An 18,376-nucleotide genomic window follows, 5' to 3' on the forward strand; every position below is an offset into this window, starting at 1 on the left:
GGTGGGACATGATAAATTACAACTAGATTCAGGATTTAAAAAAAAAAAAAAAAATCATGTTTTTACTATGAGGATAGTAAAACATTGCGAGACAATTTGTAGAATCTCCATCCAGGGAGGCATTCAGAACTCACCGGAGCAGGGCTCTGAGCCCTCTGTTCCAACTGGGCTTGCTTCAAATGAACTAGATTATGTCCTCTTCCAATCTAGTTTATTCTGTGAATCTATAAATGTCGTACAGCTTTTATGTATTCATGGTACACTTTTGGCCAAACAGACTCTCATCTAGTTGTGGTCCAAATCAATGGCATATGAACAATTGTTAAGATACAACAGCAAGTCTAAGAGCACTGATAAGCTGAAAGAGGGTAAGAAAGAGAATTACTTCTTTTCACCTCTCATCTGTAGTCTGTAAATTGAAAGAGAACTAAAATAGTTTTGGTGAAACAGGTTCAAAGATCCAAAATGTGTGAACCCAAACATGGAAGAGCTCAACAACAAATGTCCCAGCAATGCATAAAAATACCAAGAAGGAAAACCCAAAAGAACCTTAAAGCTCAAAGTATATTTTAAGATATCTGAGGGAATCTAATGTCAAAGAACCTTGCAAAATGCAGATAACTATATTTTGAACACAGTCTCTTTGGAATTAATGTGGGTTAAAAGTATCTTAAATGCCTGGAGCTTACTTATGAGCAATACTTATGCTTACTAAACTGACAGAGCAAGACTATTTCTCTCCCTCCTTTATCCCACCCAGCCTCTTACAATATTTTAATTTCATGAAGTGTATGTTACTGTTCATGAGGATAAATGAATGCATAAGGTGTTCAACAAGAAAGATTGTATAGAATAAGATAAATAAAACATGTTGTATACTTTAATCACATTAATTGTGTGCATGTTTTGGGACTCCAGTTATGAATATTATTTGAGAGAAATTATATTATTTGAGAGAAATTATAGCAGTTGGTTTTCTTCCTAAATATTACTTATTATCTGAAAACTCATTATGCAACAGCAAGTGTTTGTCATGTACTTTAAAGTTTCTTAATATCTATTTAAAACATATCTATCTTAAAATTAGCTGTCTAAATCTAGATGGACATTTAAACAGAGAATTTGGCTGGAATTTAGTTTTTGTTTCTCTGAAATGACAAATCAAGTTCTTCCATAGGAGAAGGGGAAGTAGTATTTGCTGCTGCTTGCATATTTCCAATGTAACAAAAGTACTCTGGAGAGTAAAGAAAGGCAATGGTTTTTTTTTCTTTTCTAAGAGGCAAGTATAAGCACCAGAAGGAGCTATTGTTTTTGTCAAGAGAATGACAACTGTGAATATTAATCTGAAATAAAACACGTGAAAATGCACATTATTCAAAATCTTTTCCAGTCTACTGAAAGACATGTTATGAGTGGGATTGATTGAAAGGCAGAGGGTTTCTTTTCAAGACAGCCTGAGACCCAACTGATTCAGTGATGACAAGTTCTTTGAAAAGGGTCTCATCATTTTCAGCATAATAATGACATTCATTCTAATATCATAAAGCAAACAAAAAGGTATTAAAATCTTAACCTTTTCATTCTGTCCTCCTGCCACACTTTTACTGTGTTCATTTCAGGAGAAATTATTCATTTCAGGGAGATGATTTTCAGTGATTTTAAAACAATACAATGGATATTTGGATTCATTTTGGGGAAGAAATGGCAAATCAGTCTTGGCTAGAATAATGAGAACATAATCAATACAATTTTGAGGTCAATATCACATTTCATTTTTAGGTAAGATTGCAAACCAGTAAATTGTTTAAATGAAATTTGAAATGGATCTAAATAATACTGTTTCAGCTCTCCTTAAATATTGTATGGTATGTTCAGTAATGTGAAAATGCAGTCATTTTCCACAATTTCACCAACACTTGTAAAACAAATGTATTTTATATTTCCAAAACAAATTTTGAAAATGAAATTAACTTTTTTCATGTTAGTATCTTCTTTTTTAAAAATGGCTTCTTGCAGTCAAATTCTAGCATTCTTTATAAACCCACAAATTATGCTTTGATGGAGTTCAAATTTAAAATAGAAAAACAAGGAAACAGATTTATTCCCCATGTTTAAAGTTTACAGAGAGAAGTAACAAAGTAAAACGCAATACTTGCAGTGCTCGCAGCTTTGCTCAGTGACTAGGGAGGTAGAGATGTAAAAAAAACCAAAACAACAAAAACCTCCCAACCCAATTGAAAACATTAATTATTAACTCCTGAATATTAAATGAACCAATTTTTTTTAAATCACATATCAAACATGCTATAAGAGGCATGTTCAAAAGGATGTCTCCTTTTTAAATGGGAAACTGTCAAGCTTTATCAGTGGAGAGACCCAGCAATGTGGATGTGGTTAGTAGTTTTATTGTAGACTGTGATCCAGATGCATCCCTTCTCCTAAGATGATGCTTTAGGTACATAAAGAGCTTTTGAGTACTTCGTGTCCCTACCTTGCTCTTTAAGATGACATTTTTTTGCTATATTTCTTCTTTGTTTTTATTATGTTTTCAGCAAATTTTTTTTGTGTCCCTTAGTTTGTGTTCAGACATTTCAAAAGATTATACCCAGTGTGTAAAACATATGAAGTTCCCCTTAATTGTCCTTAGATCCAAGCTATTTCCAGAGTTTTAGGAAAAAAACAAAACAACCACCTGAAATATATACTTTGTAGAATAATATTGAAACAAATTGAATCATCATAAGTGTATAGCTTAAATTAGTGTGTAATATTTTATGTATACATTAATAAAAACTTTAAAAGTATTTCTGCAATGATCAAAACCCAATCTAAACATAAAATCCTTTATTTACTGCATTAGACATAAAAATATTTGTATTCCTCCTGTTCATTTCAGGGGATATTCAGGTATTTTAAATTATAAATTGCTGTTGCAAACATCCAATAATTATACATTTCATGTCACTCTGTTTTTGCACACGTACTGTTTTTTAATTCTCCTTACATGCCTTTATAGTAGCAAACTTAAGGGAAATGTTGGTTTTCACGTTGCTTCACACAACATTATACTTGTCAGATGGTCTTTGTTCAATATGATTTTTAAATACTTTGATTCTCAATTTTCTGTTATCACTACTAGGTAACTGCTGGGGTTTTTTCCCTGTTTCCTTCAAAAAAGAAATGCAGAGATCCTAATTCTAGACAATAGGAGAAAATGCCTTTAAAAATATGTGTTTATCGCATTAAAATGTCAGATTAATGAGTAATATTTTCTTTACTAATAAGAGAAACTAATTTTTCATTAACTTGAGGTATTTATTTGGAATAATGTTTGGTCTATTTTCCTGAGGGTTTAAAGAATGTTCTGAAGATTATGAAAAGTATAAAATAAATGCAATTTTAGAAACGTGCATTGTTCTTGAAGAATTTTGTGTATTTTGCATTAATTATGAAAGAAAAGGGCTGATATTTTCCCTGCCTTTTTGAGTTTTCATATTTAACGGCTCAAGAACAAACTGATAGGAGAAGCAGTTTTTAAAACTTTTCTAGATTTGAAGCATCACATTCAAATTTTAAAATTAAGTAAAAAAAAAAAAAAAGAAAAAAATCCTATTAAAATTTCCTGAAAGAATGAAAAGAACTATAGAAACACATCATAATATTAATGAACAATATAGTCAGTGTTTGTGAGATCCTCTGAGAAACTAAGATAATGCTTGTCCATGAAGGGTGGGAATGAGCTGCATGATAGTGAATGACATTATATGCAGTTCTTCACAGCACAGCACAATTTTAAGCATTGAGCCTCCTGATTGCCATATAGAAATCCCCGGGTGTTTAGGACTGAATAATTTAGAGAGAGTCAACTGAAAATACTACTTTATTGAGTTCACTTAGTTCACGACACGGGATTGTCAAATACAGATTTAAAAGTGCAAGAAACCAAACAACAGAACCAGTTAATTATGATGGGGAATAAAGAATGTCACAAATAATAAATGGAGTCAGATATGTAAATACCATTTAGGAAAACTCCCTGTGATATAGATTATAAGCGTATACAGTTTTTTAAAATCTTCATAATGATTGGTCAGCATAAGTAATTCCAAAGGGACACATTTCAGTGTTACAAGTGTAGCAAATCAAATTTCAGTCCCAAAAAGTTATCATTTAATGTAATGTTTAACATGAAATTTCAACAAGGTCAAGAATATTTAATGAATTAATACCATTGACTGCAATTAATATTTCCTGGTTGTACATGTTGACAAATTACCATATCTAATTGCTTATTCTCTCATTTGAGAGAATATAGTGATGTTGAAATTATTCATTAAGTAAGTTCTGTTGCCTGAAAGAATTGTGATTATATATTTTCTTAGAAAGAGTGGCTATCTGTGCATTCATTGAACTCATCCTGTAAAAGAACAAACTTAGTATCACAATTGTTTTGTATTCCTAGACTTTCTTCCTTAAAAGGTAGGCAAACTAAATAGTAAACCTCTTCCCTAGAGTATAAGTTGTTTTTTATGCATAGAATTTTGTACCTTAATTTCTTTATTTGGATCTTGAAATATTGTCACTTGGCAATGTTTATACTTGTTTGAGGATGTTGATATTAAAATATATTTAATTCCTTCCTTCTTTCTCCCTTTTTTCCCCTAGGGTGGGTGCAAGTGTACAGTTTTCCTGTGAAGACAATTATGTGCTGCAAGGTTCTAAGAGCATCACTTGTCAGAGAGTGACAGATACACTGGCTGCCTGGAGTGACCACAGGCCAATTTGCAGAGGTAACTGCTATTCTTTGGAATTTTTCATGAAGTAAAGAATTGCTCGTATTTCATGCTTTAGAATGGAGGCAGCCACAGAGAAAGATTAAAGATAAAATTTTCCAAAGTACCAGAAATATGTTGGGTGTTTTATTCCAACATTACGAAAAAAAAATTACCAAATTTTTAAAGAATCTAATAATTCCTCTTGCCTGTACTGAAACTTAAGTAACTGAAGAGACTAAATTACATCAGAAGGTAATGGAAGATCTATGGATAGATTCTGAGGTTCTGAGATTTGTATCTAAGTACTTAGAAATTATATGATCTAGACGCTCTGTTTAGCATGTTGAAAAAGTGCTGTAGTACCATAAATGTGACATTTTGAAATATTCTGAGTTGATGTAGACTTATGAAACTATAACTCTGTGCCACTGAAAATTATACGTCCAAATATTTTTAAATGGTTCTAGATACTGAAATATTTTGAGAAATTTGAATATTTTTGCAAAATCTGTCCTTAGTGCTCTTTAGAAGATAACTGAATATGTTAAGTAATGTATTTTCAAACTGCTGACTATCTGGATTTGCTGAATGTGGCAGAGAGATTGTGATGGTTTCACAACTGAATCTGTGCTTTACCAAAGTCAGACTACATACTGCCTAGAACCATTTTCTTTTATTTTTCATTGTAATTATATTTCCTATGGTGTAAAGAGCTAAGACACCACAGGAGGTCATTTTTAGGTTAAGGACATACAGTTAGATAAATATTGTGATACATGACTTACTTTCTTTCTCCAAATCATGGGGAAATTGTGAAGGAGAGCACATACTGGCCCTTCTTACATTCATGGGTAGAAGGCTCCCTCCATACATTTGGAAAGGGTAAATCTCTCTCCAAACATTGAATATTGATATGATAATTTTGAGAATTTAATTTACATAAAGTATGAATAAAGTATTGTAAATGCTGGGCTGATTAATTGAAAGGTGCATGTTTCTTCCTCTGTAGGTAAATTTTCAGGATTTTTTTTGTCTGGCTGAAATATCTTTAAGGACAGATTGTTATAGAATATATCAGCATAGTAATACTTTCATGGCAAGTTGTTGCTAATGCTGTGGCAATTTTATAATATTTATTTTAAACAGAACATCCAGTCTAAAGCAATCTGATTTGTTGGTTATCATTTTAGCTAGAACATGTGGTTCTAATTTACGTGGACCAAGTGGCATTATCACGTCACCAAATTATCCAGTTCAATATGAAGACAATGCACACTGCGTGTGGGTCATTACAACAACTGATCCAGAAAAGGTATGCTTTTTTCTCTTGTCTCAAGTGAAAAGGTAGAGTTTTGGATTTGTCTTAAAAATATTTCATATATATTTGCACAAATGCATGAACACATGCAAGTTTGTATATTTATTTAAACACAAAAAGGAGCAGAGATGTTAGGAAAATACACTTGGGCACTAGGGGAAAAAAAAAGTAGCATATGTGAAAATGTCCATTCAGAGAAATAGGTCTAATTTAAAATTTTCAAGTTTTAAATACATTTTTTAATGAAATACAAAAAATTATGATCAAAATTCCACATTGCTAAATGAGTTAATAGTGAATTTTTCAGGTTGTGTCTTGATACTTATTCACTGTTGAATCTTAACCTAAGATTTCCTGGCATAAAACCTGAACATTATATATAAGTATTTGGACAGCTGTTGTTAGTTGTTTTACTACCTACATAATTTCTCTTTTCAATCCACTGTTTTCCAGTAATGATTCTTAATACATAACTACAAATTAGTTATCTAATTATGCATAAGATAGTGGTCATAACAAAATATTTTTACTGTTTTTCTACAAAATTAGTAAAGGACAGAGAACCCATATCTGTAAGAAAAAAAAAAAAAAAAGAGGTTAAAGAAGTACTTTACTTATATTGTACTTCTGTGTAGTGAAATGCTGAATAAATGAATTACATTATGTCAAGGAATGTACAATCTATATGTACTTTCATAATTACAGAACATATGTTTCCTGTGCAGCTTTTTGGAAGACTTCTTGATTTCTTTAAAGTAGTTAAGCAAAAGAATGTTTATCTCACCATTAATAAGTGAAAATATTTAGCTGCAGAAAAAAATAAATTTGCTGCATGCTTTCGTAGCATATTGTTGACATGTAAATACTGTTGCTTTGCAAAATTAATTAAGTTCATTTTTTCTTAAAGATAATTCAGTGTGCCTCAGTAAAGATATATATTCAGGAAAAACAGGCAAAATTACGAAACTATCATATTGAGAAAGATTTTACTGTAGTGGGACTTCTCTCTGAACAGAAAGGGCTGTTTTTAAGTTCCAAACTGAACTGTTATATTTTATTTAGAATAGCCATTAGAAGTGATTTTTTTTTCCTGGAATACCTTTGACTTTAAAGTCTCTGCATTTTATAGAAATTATTAAATCACTTTGCATTTTTAAATATAGAAAAGCATTTAAATTATGGGAAATGTCTGAAAATTTCATCTACTCAAATTATATTCAGTAGTGTATTGTCTTGTTGATTTTGTAAAGCACAGTATATTTTTGTAAGAGAAGAATTAAATATACATTAAAAAGAGTAAAATTACTACTAATAGAGGATAGTATAGGCATCTTAAAGCTTTCTTTCTTTAGTTAATTTTTATTTCTTTTTCCTTGAATTTTCAAAACTTTAATTAAGGAGTGTTTTTCATATTTATAATAAAATGACGGCGGCAATCTCCTTGCTGATTGCGAGAAAATTTAACCATAATAATAGAAAAATTGATACTGACTATGCTATTAAACTGCCCAGTGTATATTTTCAGTGGAGATTCAAACTTACCTATGAAAAACAGTAAACCCCCATCTACTACAATAATGCACAAGTTCTCTTCATTCTATACAATGTATATATCTCAGTGAATTTAAAATTTTAGTAGTGCAGAAATTAATGAGATTGGTTTGGATTAATTTATTATTCTCTTCACTGGACTTGAAAAACCACTGCTATGAAGTAGTGTTCTGTGGGCAGGTTGCTAGTTCATCAGACACGAGAAGGAATTGCACACTCAGACAGATAAATTATGTTACGTTCAAAATTAAGAGGTCTGAGTAAACACTTGGAGCTTTCACCTAGAAAAAAATCCACACTTGTCACATTCAGCTGAGTGGAAGGCAAAGAGACATACTGACAGACACTGAAAATCACAGCTTGAGGAAAAGAGGTGTAACTTTTACATCTCTCATTTTGGGCAGGATGGGCAATATTGAATGAGTTGTCTTTTTATTGATCTTGGATTTGTCTAGCAGTGCAACCAAGGAAGAATTTTCTTAATTTCATGTCTCTTGGAAAGACTGTAATTGCTTTAGGACCATGATGACTGTAAATGTGTAGTCTTAAAATGAGACTTATTTAAGGCTTACAGTATTGTTAGGTTGCTTTCACATAATGTCTACATCATCTTTATGAGTATTGGGATTTTTATCTCCAAACAACTGCATCTGGAGTTAGCACACACCCCTTCAGTTAATAAAAGATGTGAAAGAAAATCCTTTTAGTTTACAGACTCTCTGAAATGGAACCCTACTTCTTTTTAAAGAAAATATCTTTCTGGAATTTTGAAATCCATGAACTTTAAAAAAGTAAATTACCAAAATAATTTTCAAGTTTCCAGAGCAGTGAAATATTTTAAGATATGCTGAAAGTTTTGAAGATTTTTACCCTTGACTTTTCTTGGAGTTACAACTGACAGAACTCTTGAAAATTGAATTGTGTATTGAAGGTCTGATTTTAAGATTACATTGAGGAATCCACTCTTTTGACTGGCAGATTTGAAAATATTTACCAGTGTGCTTAGGGTCTTGTTGATTTTCTTTTCCAAGGAGGCAGACAGATCATGACATGTTGTTACTCTGTATTTTAATTTACTTTTGACTTACTCTAAAAGTGAATTTGTGGTCTCTTAGCAGGTTAGTTTGCAAATAGAATTTTACAAGGTAAGACAGTGTTTTCTCTTAACATTCAGTGCAGTTTGAAGAGGATAATGTAGTTAAAGAAGTTTCCTAGGAGGTATCCTTCCAAAGAAAACCCACCCCTCCCCCCAAAAAAAAAACTCCACCAAACAAAACCGAACAGAAAACACAACAAAACAAAACTTGGAACAAATAAAAACCACCCAAAAACCACCCCAAAAACGATAGGCTGGAATATTTTGAACATTTTTTTTTTAAATGGACACATTTTCCAAATTTTGTATTCTGGTGCTTGGGTGGGGGCAGATTTTTAATGCCAACTCAAAATGAAACAAATTTCAACATCCTATAGAGACAGTTGCCTCATTCCAGGTCTTAGCCAACTATATCAAGATCATTTTTAGTTAAATATTTTTCTAACATTTATTTGCCTTTTTCTGATCGATACAGAAACCTAAATTTGATTCTTCTCCTGTTCAAAGGTATTTCTTCTTATTTTGAAGAGTTGATTTTTTTCCTTAACCATTTATTTGTTTCCTCTGAATCCCACTATTGTAGCTTTTGGTCAGCATTCTACTGAGTAATTTATTAGACTTTTAGTACTTGCAAATACAACTTTATGGTGCTCTTCTGACTCTGTGTCAAGTACATGCTGTAACTCTTTACAGCTCTTCCTTGTTTTAGTTCTTTTGTTATGCAGTTTCTCAGCTTTCTAGAATCAGTTACTTTGAGCTCTTTTGAGGATTTACCGATCTGTTCTCTTTACCTCTTTCTTACTGTTAGTATAATCTCTTTAGTATGTACTAAGCATGGATCTACCCCTTGCTGTTTCAATTCCTTCTACAAACTGTGCATACTTACTGCCTTGGATTTCCTGCTGCTTTCACTGTTTTATGGTCACATTGCAAGGGCTCCATTTTTCAGCTCCAGTGTCTATCGGAGGGCAAGGTTTTTTGCATTATTACATTGTTGTTGCAATGATACATAATTTTGCCCAGTATTTTCCTGACTGATTGCTGGTTGCAATATAGTAGATGTGCCATGGGCTGCACTATTGCTAAGTATAATGACCTGGTCGATAAAGACTGTGTCCCAATTCATTCTGAATGAAATAACATCACTTTGGAGTGGAGTTATACCAGATTTAAGTAAAAGCGTTGAAGAAAATGTCTTCTACATTAATACTTCTGTTTCTGAGACTGAGCCTTTTGGTAAAACTGATAAACACAGATCAAAACCACTTTCTATATTGAATTTAGATGTCCCATCTGAGCATTAATTACAAGAAGTTTTGACTCCTGTTTTCTTTAAACTGGAGGTAGGGATGGAAGAGGGATGCATGGGATCAGTGCATGGGCACTGGAATCATCTGCCCAGGGAGGTGGTGAAGTTGCTGTCCCTGGATGTGTTTTAAAAAAGACTGAACGTGGCACTCAGTGCCATGGTTTAGTTGATGAGGTGCTGTTAGGTGATAGGTTGGACTTGATGATCTCAAAGGTCTTTTCCAACATAGTACATTCTGTGACTTTCTGTGATTCTGTGTATACTCATCTCATGATGAAAGCATCCAAGAACAAATTTCCTGCCACACAGGAAAGTACTGTATTTCCTGGCCAGCAAGAAAAGCTAACTGAAGGAGCAATTGTGATGCTTCTACTGTTATTTCCTGTGGTATTTGCTTTTTTTTTTCCTCAGGTGATTTCTAACATTATATGCCAGAAAACACCAAATGCTTAAGTTTTTTCCTCATAAGGCCATTGTCACAAATACACACTGACAGTTATTATTTCTTATTACTTACCTTCCCTCTGACCTTCCTTCCATGCTGTTTTTGAGCAAAGGAGACTAACTACTGAGCTTTATCTGTCTTCAGTATCTCATATTTGCTTTCAGGATATCAGCTAGATTCACACTACTGAGATTTAGCTGTAGGGTGTGAATTTTATGAGCCTCATATGGATCTAAGCATGACATATTAAGTTGGAAATGGCAATTTTGGGAATAAAACAACAAGTAAGACTTCTGGAAAGGAGCTATAGGAGCATACACAGGAAAGAATGGAAAAGCTGAAGAAGGAGACTCAGCAGTATATTTGCTGTGATATTGTCTTTGATTTTACAATAAGTCCATAATTCAGAAAGACAGTTGGAATGTATTGGATGGTAATGCAATGCTCAAGGCAAACAAAAGTTTCAGTGTCCAAAAAAAGTGTCAACAAAAAAACAATGAAAAAACCAAAAATTACAACCTTCAAAGTGATCAAAATGAGTTTGTTAAATACGCCATTTAAACAGTTTTAATGCTTCTGTTTCCTCATGTTCTAATACCAGATTGAGGACACTTTCAAAAGAGAGCAATATGTAATATTTTCACTGTGATATGTTTCTTCTGTGTCTGCTTGGGTCAGAACTATATAAATCCATTATTTTGACTCTTTAGTTGAATACTTACTGCAGCAAAAGTATTTACCTTCCTCATAGATACACTTTTCCAGACTGTATATCTGAAAAATTCTTCGTTATGTTGGCCTGTATCTTGCAAAAAAAATCTAGGGTATTTATCTTTGAATTTTTTATTTTATAGCTAAAACAATCCCCTACTCAAAAAATACACCCCTTCCCCCTCAAAGCACTGCCCAAATGCTTCTTGAGCTCTGCCAGGCTTGGTGCTTTGACCACTTCTCTGGAGAACCTGTTCAGTGCCCAAACACTCTCTGGGTAAAAAATCTTTTTCTAATATTCAGACTAAACCTCCCCTGACACAGCCTTAGGCCATTCCCTCAGGTCCTGTCACTGTTCACCACAGAGAAGAGATCAGTGTCTGTCCCTCCTCTTCCCCTCACAGCAATGAGGTCTCCCCTCAGTCTCCTCCAGGCTGAACAGACCAAGTGACCTCAGCCACTCCTCATACAGTTTCCCCTCAAGGCTCTTCACCATCATTTTGCCCTCCTTTGGACACTCTCTAATAGCTTAATATAATTTTACTTTGCTGTGTCCAAAACTGTACACAATATTCAAGGTGAGGCCTCATCAGTGCAGAGCAGAGTGGAATAATTGGGCAGCAGAATCTCTCTTTCCAGATTTTTAAATGTGATGACCCTGTGTGAATTTCATACATTAGAAGTGGTCTGAGTCAGAATAAACTGGTGACATTGCAGAAGTTGTGCCTTCACATACATGAGAAAGAACTTAGTCCAGTTCTGTGTGGAAAAAAGAAGAGATCATTGTCCAGACTCTTGGAAATAATGTAAAAATAAAAATAAGTAAACTTTTAGCAAATATCAGTAGGAAATCTAAGTGTGATTCTATGATAATTATGTTTCTTGTTTACTGCATGTTTATTGTTTGAAAAGAAAACTGGTTGTAGTATTTATGATATTTGGTTAAATGGAAGGTAGTGCTATTTGCTGTATGGTTGAATTTCAGTAAATTCAGAAGTAAAACCAAATCTGTGTTCAAAACTATTCTAACACTTACTGACAATTTTTTTTTTTTTTTCAATGTTGCATATATTTCAAGGAGAAATGTACTGTTTCTCCTTGAGTGTATACTGGTATTTACTGTTGGTTTTATACATAATTACAATTTGGCAAGTCCTAATTGTTCAAAGAATTGTGGAATTGTTTAGGTTGGAAATGACCTTTAAGGTGCTTGAGTGCAGCTATTAACCCAGCACTGCCAAGCCTACCCCTAAACCATGTCTCTGAGCATCATCTTTAAATGCCTTCAGAAAAGCTAATTCAATCAAATCTCTGGGCAGCCTGGTCAAATGGTTGGCCACCCTTTCAGTGAAGAAATTTTTCCTAATATTCAATCTAAATCTCACCTGGCACAATTTGAGGCCATTTCTTATCCTTTTGCTTGTTATGTGGGAGATCAACCCCCACCTGGTGACAACCTTTTTTGAGCCAGTTGTGGAGAGTGATAAGGTCTCCTCTGAGCCTCATTTCATCCAGACTAAACAACTCCAGCTCCCTCATCCATTCCTCATTAGACATTGATGCATTAATGACAAATAATAACCTTTGTGCACAACAACATTTCTTAAAATTTACTGCAGGTTTCTTATATTGAAAATCTATATGTAATGGAGAAATCTAAAATTGATATGAAATTTCACATCTGATCAAATTATCGTCTCAAAAAATCTGACTTTTTTGAGATAAAACAATTTCAATAATAAATCTCGATTTGTTAAAGATAATAGACTGGATTACCTCTTTTTTAGTAACTGGAGTGTGTTTTCTTTCACTTTCCATTTAATGGACTCTACTGATTTAAAGGATAAACAAGGTCTATTTTTTAAAAACATTTTTGAGTGTTTTTTATTAATTGTAATTATACCAGGTAGCCTGAAACTCAAGTATTTTCCAGCTTATTTTAATAGTTTCTGGGTGCTCATGTTCACAGACTTTAATCAGTGTTTAAATCACAAAACAATATACTGATTTGGTCTTTAGAGATGTGGGGCTTCCTCTTCTTGATTACCAGCTGTAAATTGTTTAAGAGGTTCATGTATCTGCATGAAGCTGTCCCCACACTTGCTCTCTCAAAGGTCTTCTCTTTGCAGCTTCCATCATGTCTTAGAGCTATAGTAACACCTTTATTATAGTAAAGGAAGCATACTTGAATTAAGATCTGTGTAGTAATTCCACTGATGCACATAGAAAGGAACCAGTGGACAAGCTCCTACCTTAGGAAGGGGGCATGGTGAAGAAGCTTCTTTTCCATGACATGGAAAGGCATTTCATTTCTTTCAATTGTCTTGCTGAGCAAAGGGAAAATAGAGCCTAAAGCATCGCTGCCACTTTACTATGTAAAAATTAAAATCACAGTGGGGATCATCGTGCCTTTTGAGATTTTCATGCCTTTCAGAAAAAGGAAGCACCTGTTATGATGACCATCCCTTTCCTTTCAAGATGGCAGGAAAGAAGACAGATTTCACAGCATAGTTTTCCTCTTCATCCCCATTGGTAGTAACTCTCCTCATTACAACAAAAAGAAATATTTTTAATCTAGTGAAGAGCTTAGTAATTTAAATAAGTTATCACTGGAACATAATTTACTTAGTGGTATTTCTGAAACGTGTATAAGCAAAGACCTGTGCACCATAGTAAAGTATTCAGGATTGAAGTGAGTCATAAACAGAGGCTTCACTGCAAGAAGGAGGTTTAGGTCACTCTAGTTGCTATGAAAGTTTAAAATGGTGACCAGCTCATTAGAGAAACTCACCTTTCTGCCTGAGGAGGAAAACAACTTAGGAGTTCATTCATCACTAAGCATTTCTCATTTTAGATTTGGTATTGAAAGGGGTGGAAGATAATGACAGATCATGTAAAATGTGAAGTTTGATGCTATGGAAATAAGAAATTTACATTTTCTCTGGACTCCAAGACTCATTCTTCTTCTATGGCTGCTCTGTTTTGCAAAGCACAAGACCTCTCTTTTCATGGAGTTCACAGACTGTGATGGAGAGTTTTGTTCATGCAGATTTTAGCCTCTCTGCAGATGTAATTCTTCTAAGCAACATCCTCCATATTTACTAGCATAAGTACCTGGCAACAAAGTACAAGTGAAGAAGATAAGAAAATCTAATTTATTTATTCAATCAAAATCCAGAAGTATCTAGAAGGCAAACATAAGGATTTTAAGTAAAGATGAAAAACACATTGTTTAACAGCTTTCTTGACTTCACATGAGCATCTTGCAGAAACTTGCATCTGCAGAGCATGAGCAAAATCTCAGCAGGTGGGAAAATGAAGGGGAGAAAGGACAAGATGCAAGTATTGCCTCCAGTTGTCCTAAGAGAATAAATTAGGCTATGTTTACATTAGCATTAGTAGTACAGTGCACCACAAGCAGCTTTATACTGCAAAACAATTAGTGCTAAGGGCATGAGGTTCACACTGTGTATATTTCAGAGTGTTTACTGTGGACTGTTTCTGCTTCTTTAGGCTGAATGCCTGTTACTGGCTGGAGAACACCTTCCAGCTTGCTTTTATGCAAAAAGAGATGAACTTACCTGCTTTGAGACTGCTCTGTGAGGCAAATCAAAGCACAGTAAGAGCAGATGACTGGAGATTGTTTCTGAAGTGCACCCTTGATCAAAGCCTTGATGTGAATGTATTTTTAATCTCCTGGTACAACCATCATAACACAAAAAAAAGCCTGATATTTGCAGACATTTTTTACATGCAGGGCTTCATTGGGTCAATGGACAAACAAATGAAGACTCAGAAATGTTCTTTTAAGATTTTATATTATCTTCATGAAATTCAAACACAAATCCCACACAACAAAGTAGTTTCAGAACCTGCTTTATTCAGGACATTGCTTATAATGAATATATTCTTGCTACCCCCTAGTTGTTTGTTGGTTTATGAAGTTGTTTTTTTCCAAGGCAAAGAAGGCACTTAGGTAGGGTATGCACACTGGCAGAGTATATGTGTCATGTTTTAATTCAGTCTTCCACACAATTAACATAATTCTTGGTACTGTTCTATCAGACTGTTAACAGCCTTCTGAATGATCATTCTTTTTAATTGAAGCTTTTGAAATATTTTATGTCTACAGTGCTTTTCTCTGTAATTAGGTGATTTTAAAGAGACACAGATAGATTATATTTGCCTCACGGTATCTTTCAGTAAAAGGTATTTCATGCATGCAATTACATATATGCAAACCTATATGTAGAAAACTAAATACTTACAAATTTTATTTTCTACATTAGCCAGTTACTAACTCTGTCAAATTAGCAGACTTTCTGCTCTGATGTTATCTAAAGGGAAAATATGTGTTCATTTTTTCATCGAACAACTATGACCAGGGAAAACTACACAGTAATTCCTGAATATATGTCCTGAAGCAGATACCTCACTGACAGTCTGACAAATAACTCTTTTAGCTATATTTAAAACAGTGAGAGAGCAATTACCTGAAGGACCTTTAGACACAAATGGGCAAAGATCTACATTTAGGTGTTTTAGAGCAAATTTCAGTTACTGCACCATAGACTTCTTACACCTTAAATAATCCTTCCTGGCCTCCAGCTTCTGCTTCAGTAAATTGTGGACCTCTCACAGATTCTGTATCTCCAGGCAAAGTGAGGATTTCACATTACACTTTCAAATTACACTACCCAACTATTTAGATTTATATTGAATTCCATCCCTAGTACTGATTTCTGAAAAAAATTCTATTTACGTTGAGCATTTTCTTTTTTTTTCCTCTTAAAAATGAAAAAAAAAGTCTTCTTAAAAAAATCATATTACAGATCTTTTGGACATACCTTGTTGATGTGCAGTTCTTTGGGTTTGAACAATATCCATACCTCTACAACTACAAGAAGAGTCAGGAGGACAGTCCAGGGAACTATGGACCTGTCAGCCTGACCTTGGTACCAGGAAAGTTCACGGAGCAGATCATCTTAAGTGCCATCATATGGCACATACAGAACAATCAGGGATTTATGAAAATCAGGTCGTGCTTTACCAACTGTCCCAGTTTGAGATAAATTCAGAGGAACGTCCAAACTGAACGTCCTCTGATAGGTTTCAGTCGCCCCTCCCCCACCAGGTTCAGAAAGAATTTTCCTCGGAGGAAAGTGAAAGGAAAAAAACCTATTTATTTAACAGACACAATGCAGAATGGGAAAAGAATAATGCTAAATAATAAAACCTCTCACTGTGGAGGGAACCTGGTAAATTTTCAGAGTCCTTTCTGTGGGTGTGATCTCTGTCTTTCTCTCTTCGGGACTGGGTCAGCATGGGCCCCCCTCTGGGCCAACGGTGTAGGGTCTCCTGGTGTGTTCTGAACACTTCCAGAAGAGAAGAAGAAGAAGCCAAAGTCGCAGGAAAAAAAAGGAAACAACTTACTCCCCATCTCTCTCCAGAGAAACAGAGCCAAAAGCTGGCTGAAAAGCAGCAAAGGGTGCTTCCTCCGCTCTTGCTGACACAGTAGTGTGCAGAGGAGTAGTGTGACCTTGGAGCACAAACTGCTTTGAAAAGTTCATCTCGTTTTTTTTTTTCCTTCTCTTGCACCCAGTTTTAAAGACACGGAAAGGCACAAGAACCATATCTGGGCATAGAGCGGTGATAGCGGAAACACATAATAAAGTCACCTCAAGACACCAACCTGCTCTCCTTTTATGACAAGGTGACCTGCTTAGTAGATGAGGGAGAGAATGCGAATGTTGTTTTCCCAGACTTCAGTAAAGCCTTTGACATGGTCTTCCACAACATTCTCCTGGAGAAACTCACTGCTCATGGCTTGGATGGATGTGCTCTTCACAGGGCAAAAAACTTGCTGGATGGCTGGGCCCAGAGAGTGGTGGTCAGTGAACGAAATCCATTTGGTGGCCAGTCATTAGTGTTTCCTAGGACTCAGTATTGGTGATAGTCCTGTTTAATATCCTTATCAACAATCTGGATGAGGGGATTGAGTGCAACCTCAGTCAGTTTGCAGTGGCACCAAGTTGGGTGGGAATGTAGATCTGCTGTAGGGTCAGAAAGATCTTCAGAGGGATCTGGACAGGCTGGATGGATAAGCAAAGGATAACTGCATGACGTACAAGGTGAAGTGCCAGGTTCTGCCCTTGGGTCATGACAACCCCATGCAGCACTACAGTTTGGGGGCTGAGTGGCTGGAAAGCTGCCTGGCAGCAAAGGATCTGGGGGTTCTGGTTGACGGCTGGCTGAACATGAGCCAGCATGTACCCAGGTGGCTGAGTAGGCAAATGGCATCCTGACCTGTATTAGCAATAGTGTGGCCTGAAAGGAAGCTGTAGCAAGATGGAATCAACTTCTTCTGCCATATCTGAAGGGAAGAAACAAAGGGAAGTAACCTGAAGTTGCACCAGGGAAGGTTCAGTTTAGATATGAAAAAAGAAAATCACTTCAAGAGTGTTTAGGCATTGGAATAAGTTGCCCAGGAAGGTGGTGGAGTCAATGTCTGGAAGGGTTCAAGAGGTGCCTGGATGTGTCACTTGGGGATGTGGTTTAGGGGTGATTATGTTGGTGCTAGACAACATAACATTTGGACTAGATGATCTTGAAAAACACTTGTGTGGTCATTTTTACTTGGTTACTTCTTTCCTTTTGTCACCTTATGAGTCCTGTGGATTGGCCAACTGTATCTGTCTCTGGAGTGTTGTTTCAAAGATACTGAAGAATTATTTTATAAAGTTTTATGACCATTTAAGCTTTGAAACATTTTTTATTGTACCTATGTTGGTAAGAGACTATGTTTTCAGCAGAATTACTTTTAATCCATGTTTTTTAATTAAACAAATCAAAATACAGTTCCTGAATTGGATTTACAATAACATGGTAAAATAATGAGTGAGGTGGTATTTTTATTACAGCACCAGTTTTATGGTAATTTAGTATAATCACTTGAAGTATGATAAGCTTTATAATTCTAGTTGTACCCGTGCTGAATGGACCAGATTACTTCCAGAGGTCACTTTCAATCGAAATGATTCTTTGATAAACCAAAGTGATTTCAACTCTGTGAATATTATTGTGTTCTTATATGCATTTTGCAAATTTCTCAGGTACTAGATATTCATTTCCATTCCTACCAACATAAGAATTATCAAGTTTATGTTTGTGG

The 18,376-nt window shown here is 34.8% G+C and overlaps 1 protein-coding gene across 1 annotated transcript in view; it reads left to right on the top strand.

Annotated features, from left to right (window-relative positions):
- Positions 1 to 18,376, top strand: part of CSMD1 (CUB and Sushi multiple domains 1) — a 1,120,396-nt gene that overhangs the window by 780,939 nt on the left and 321,081 nt on the right. The window contains exons 9-10 of the mRNA XM_069011476.1: positions 4,666 to 4,790; positions 5,966 to 6,087. Of these exons, the coding sequence (XP_068867577.1) occupies positions 4,666 to 4,790; positions 5,966 to 6,087 (247 nt within the window). The remainder of the gene's footprint in view (positions 1 to 4,665; positions 4,791 to 5,965; positions 6,088 to 18,376) is intronic.

This window comes from Aphelocoma coerulescens, chromosome 3 (assembly GCF_041296385.1).
Source record: "Aphelocoma coerulescens isolate FSJ_1873_10779 chromosome 3, UR_Acoe_1.0, whole genome shotgun sequence".
Lineage (NCBI taxonomy): Eukaryota > Metazoa > Chordata > Aves > Passeriformes > Corvidae > Aphelocoma > Aphelocoma coerulescens.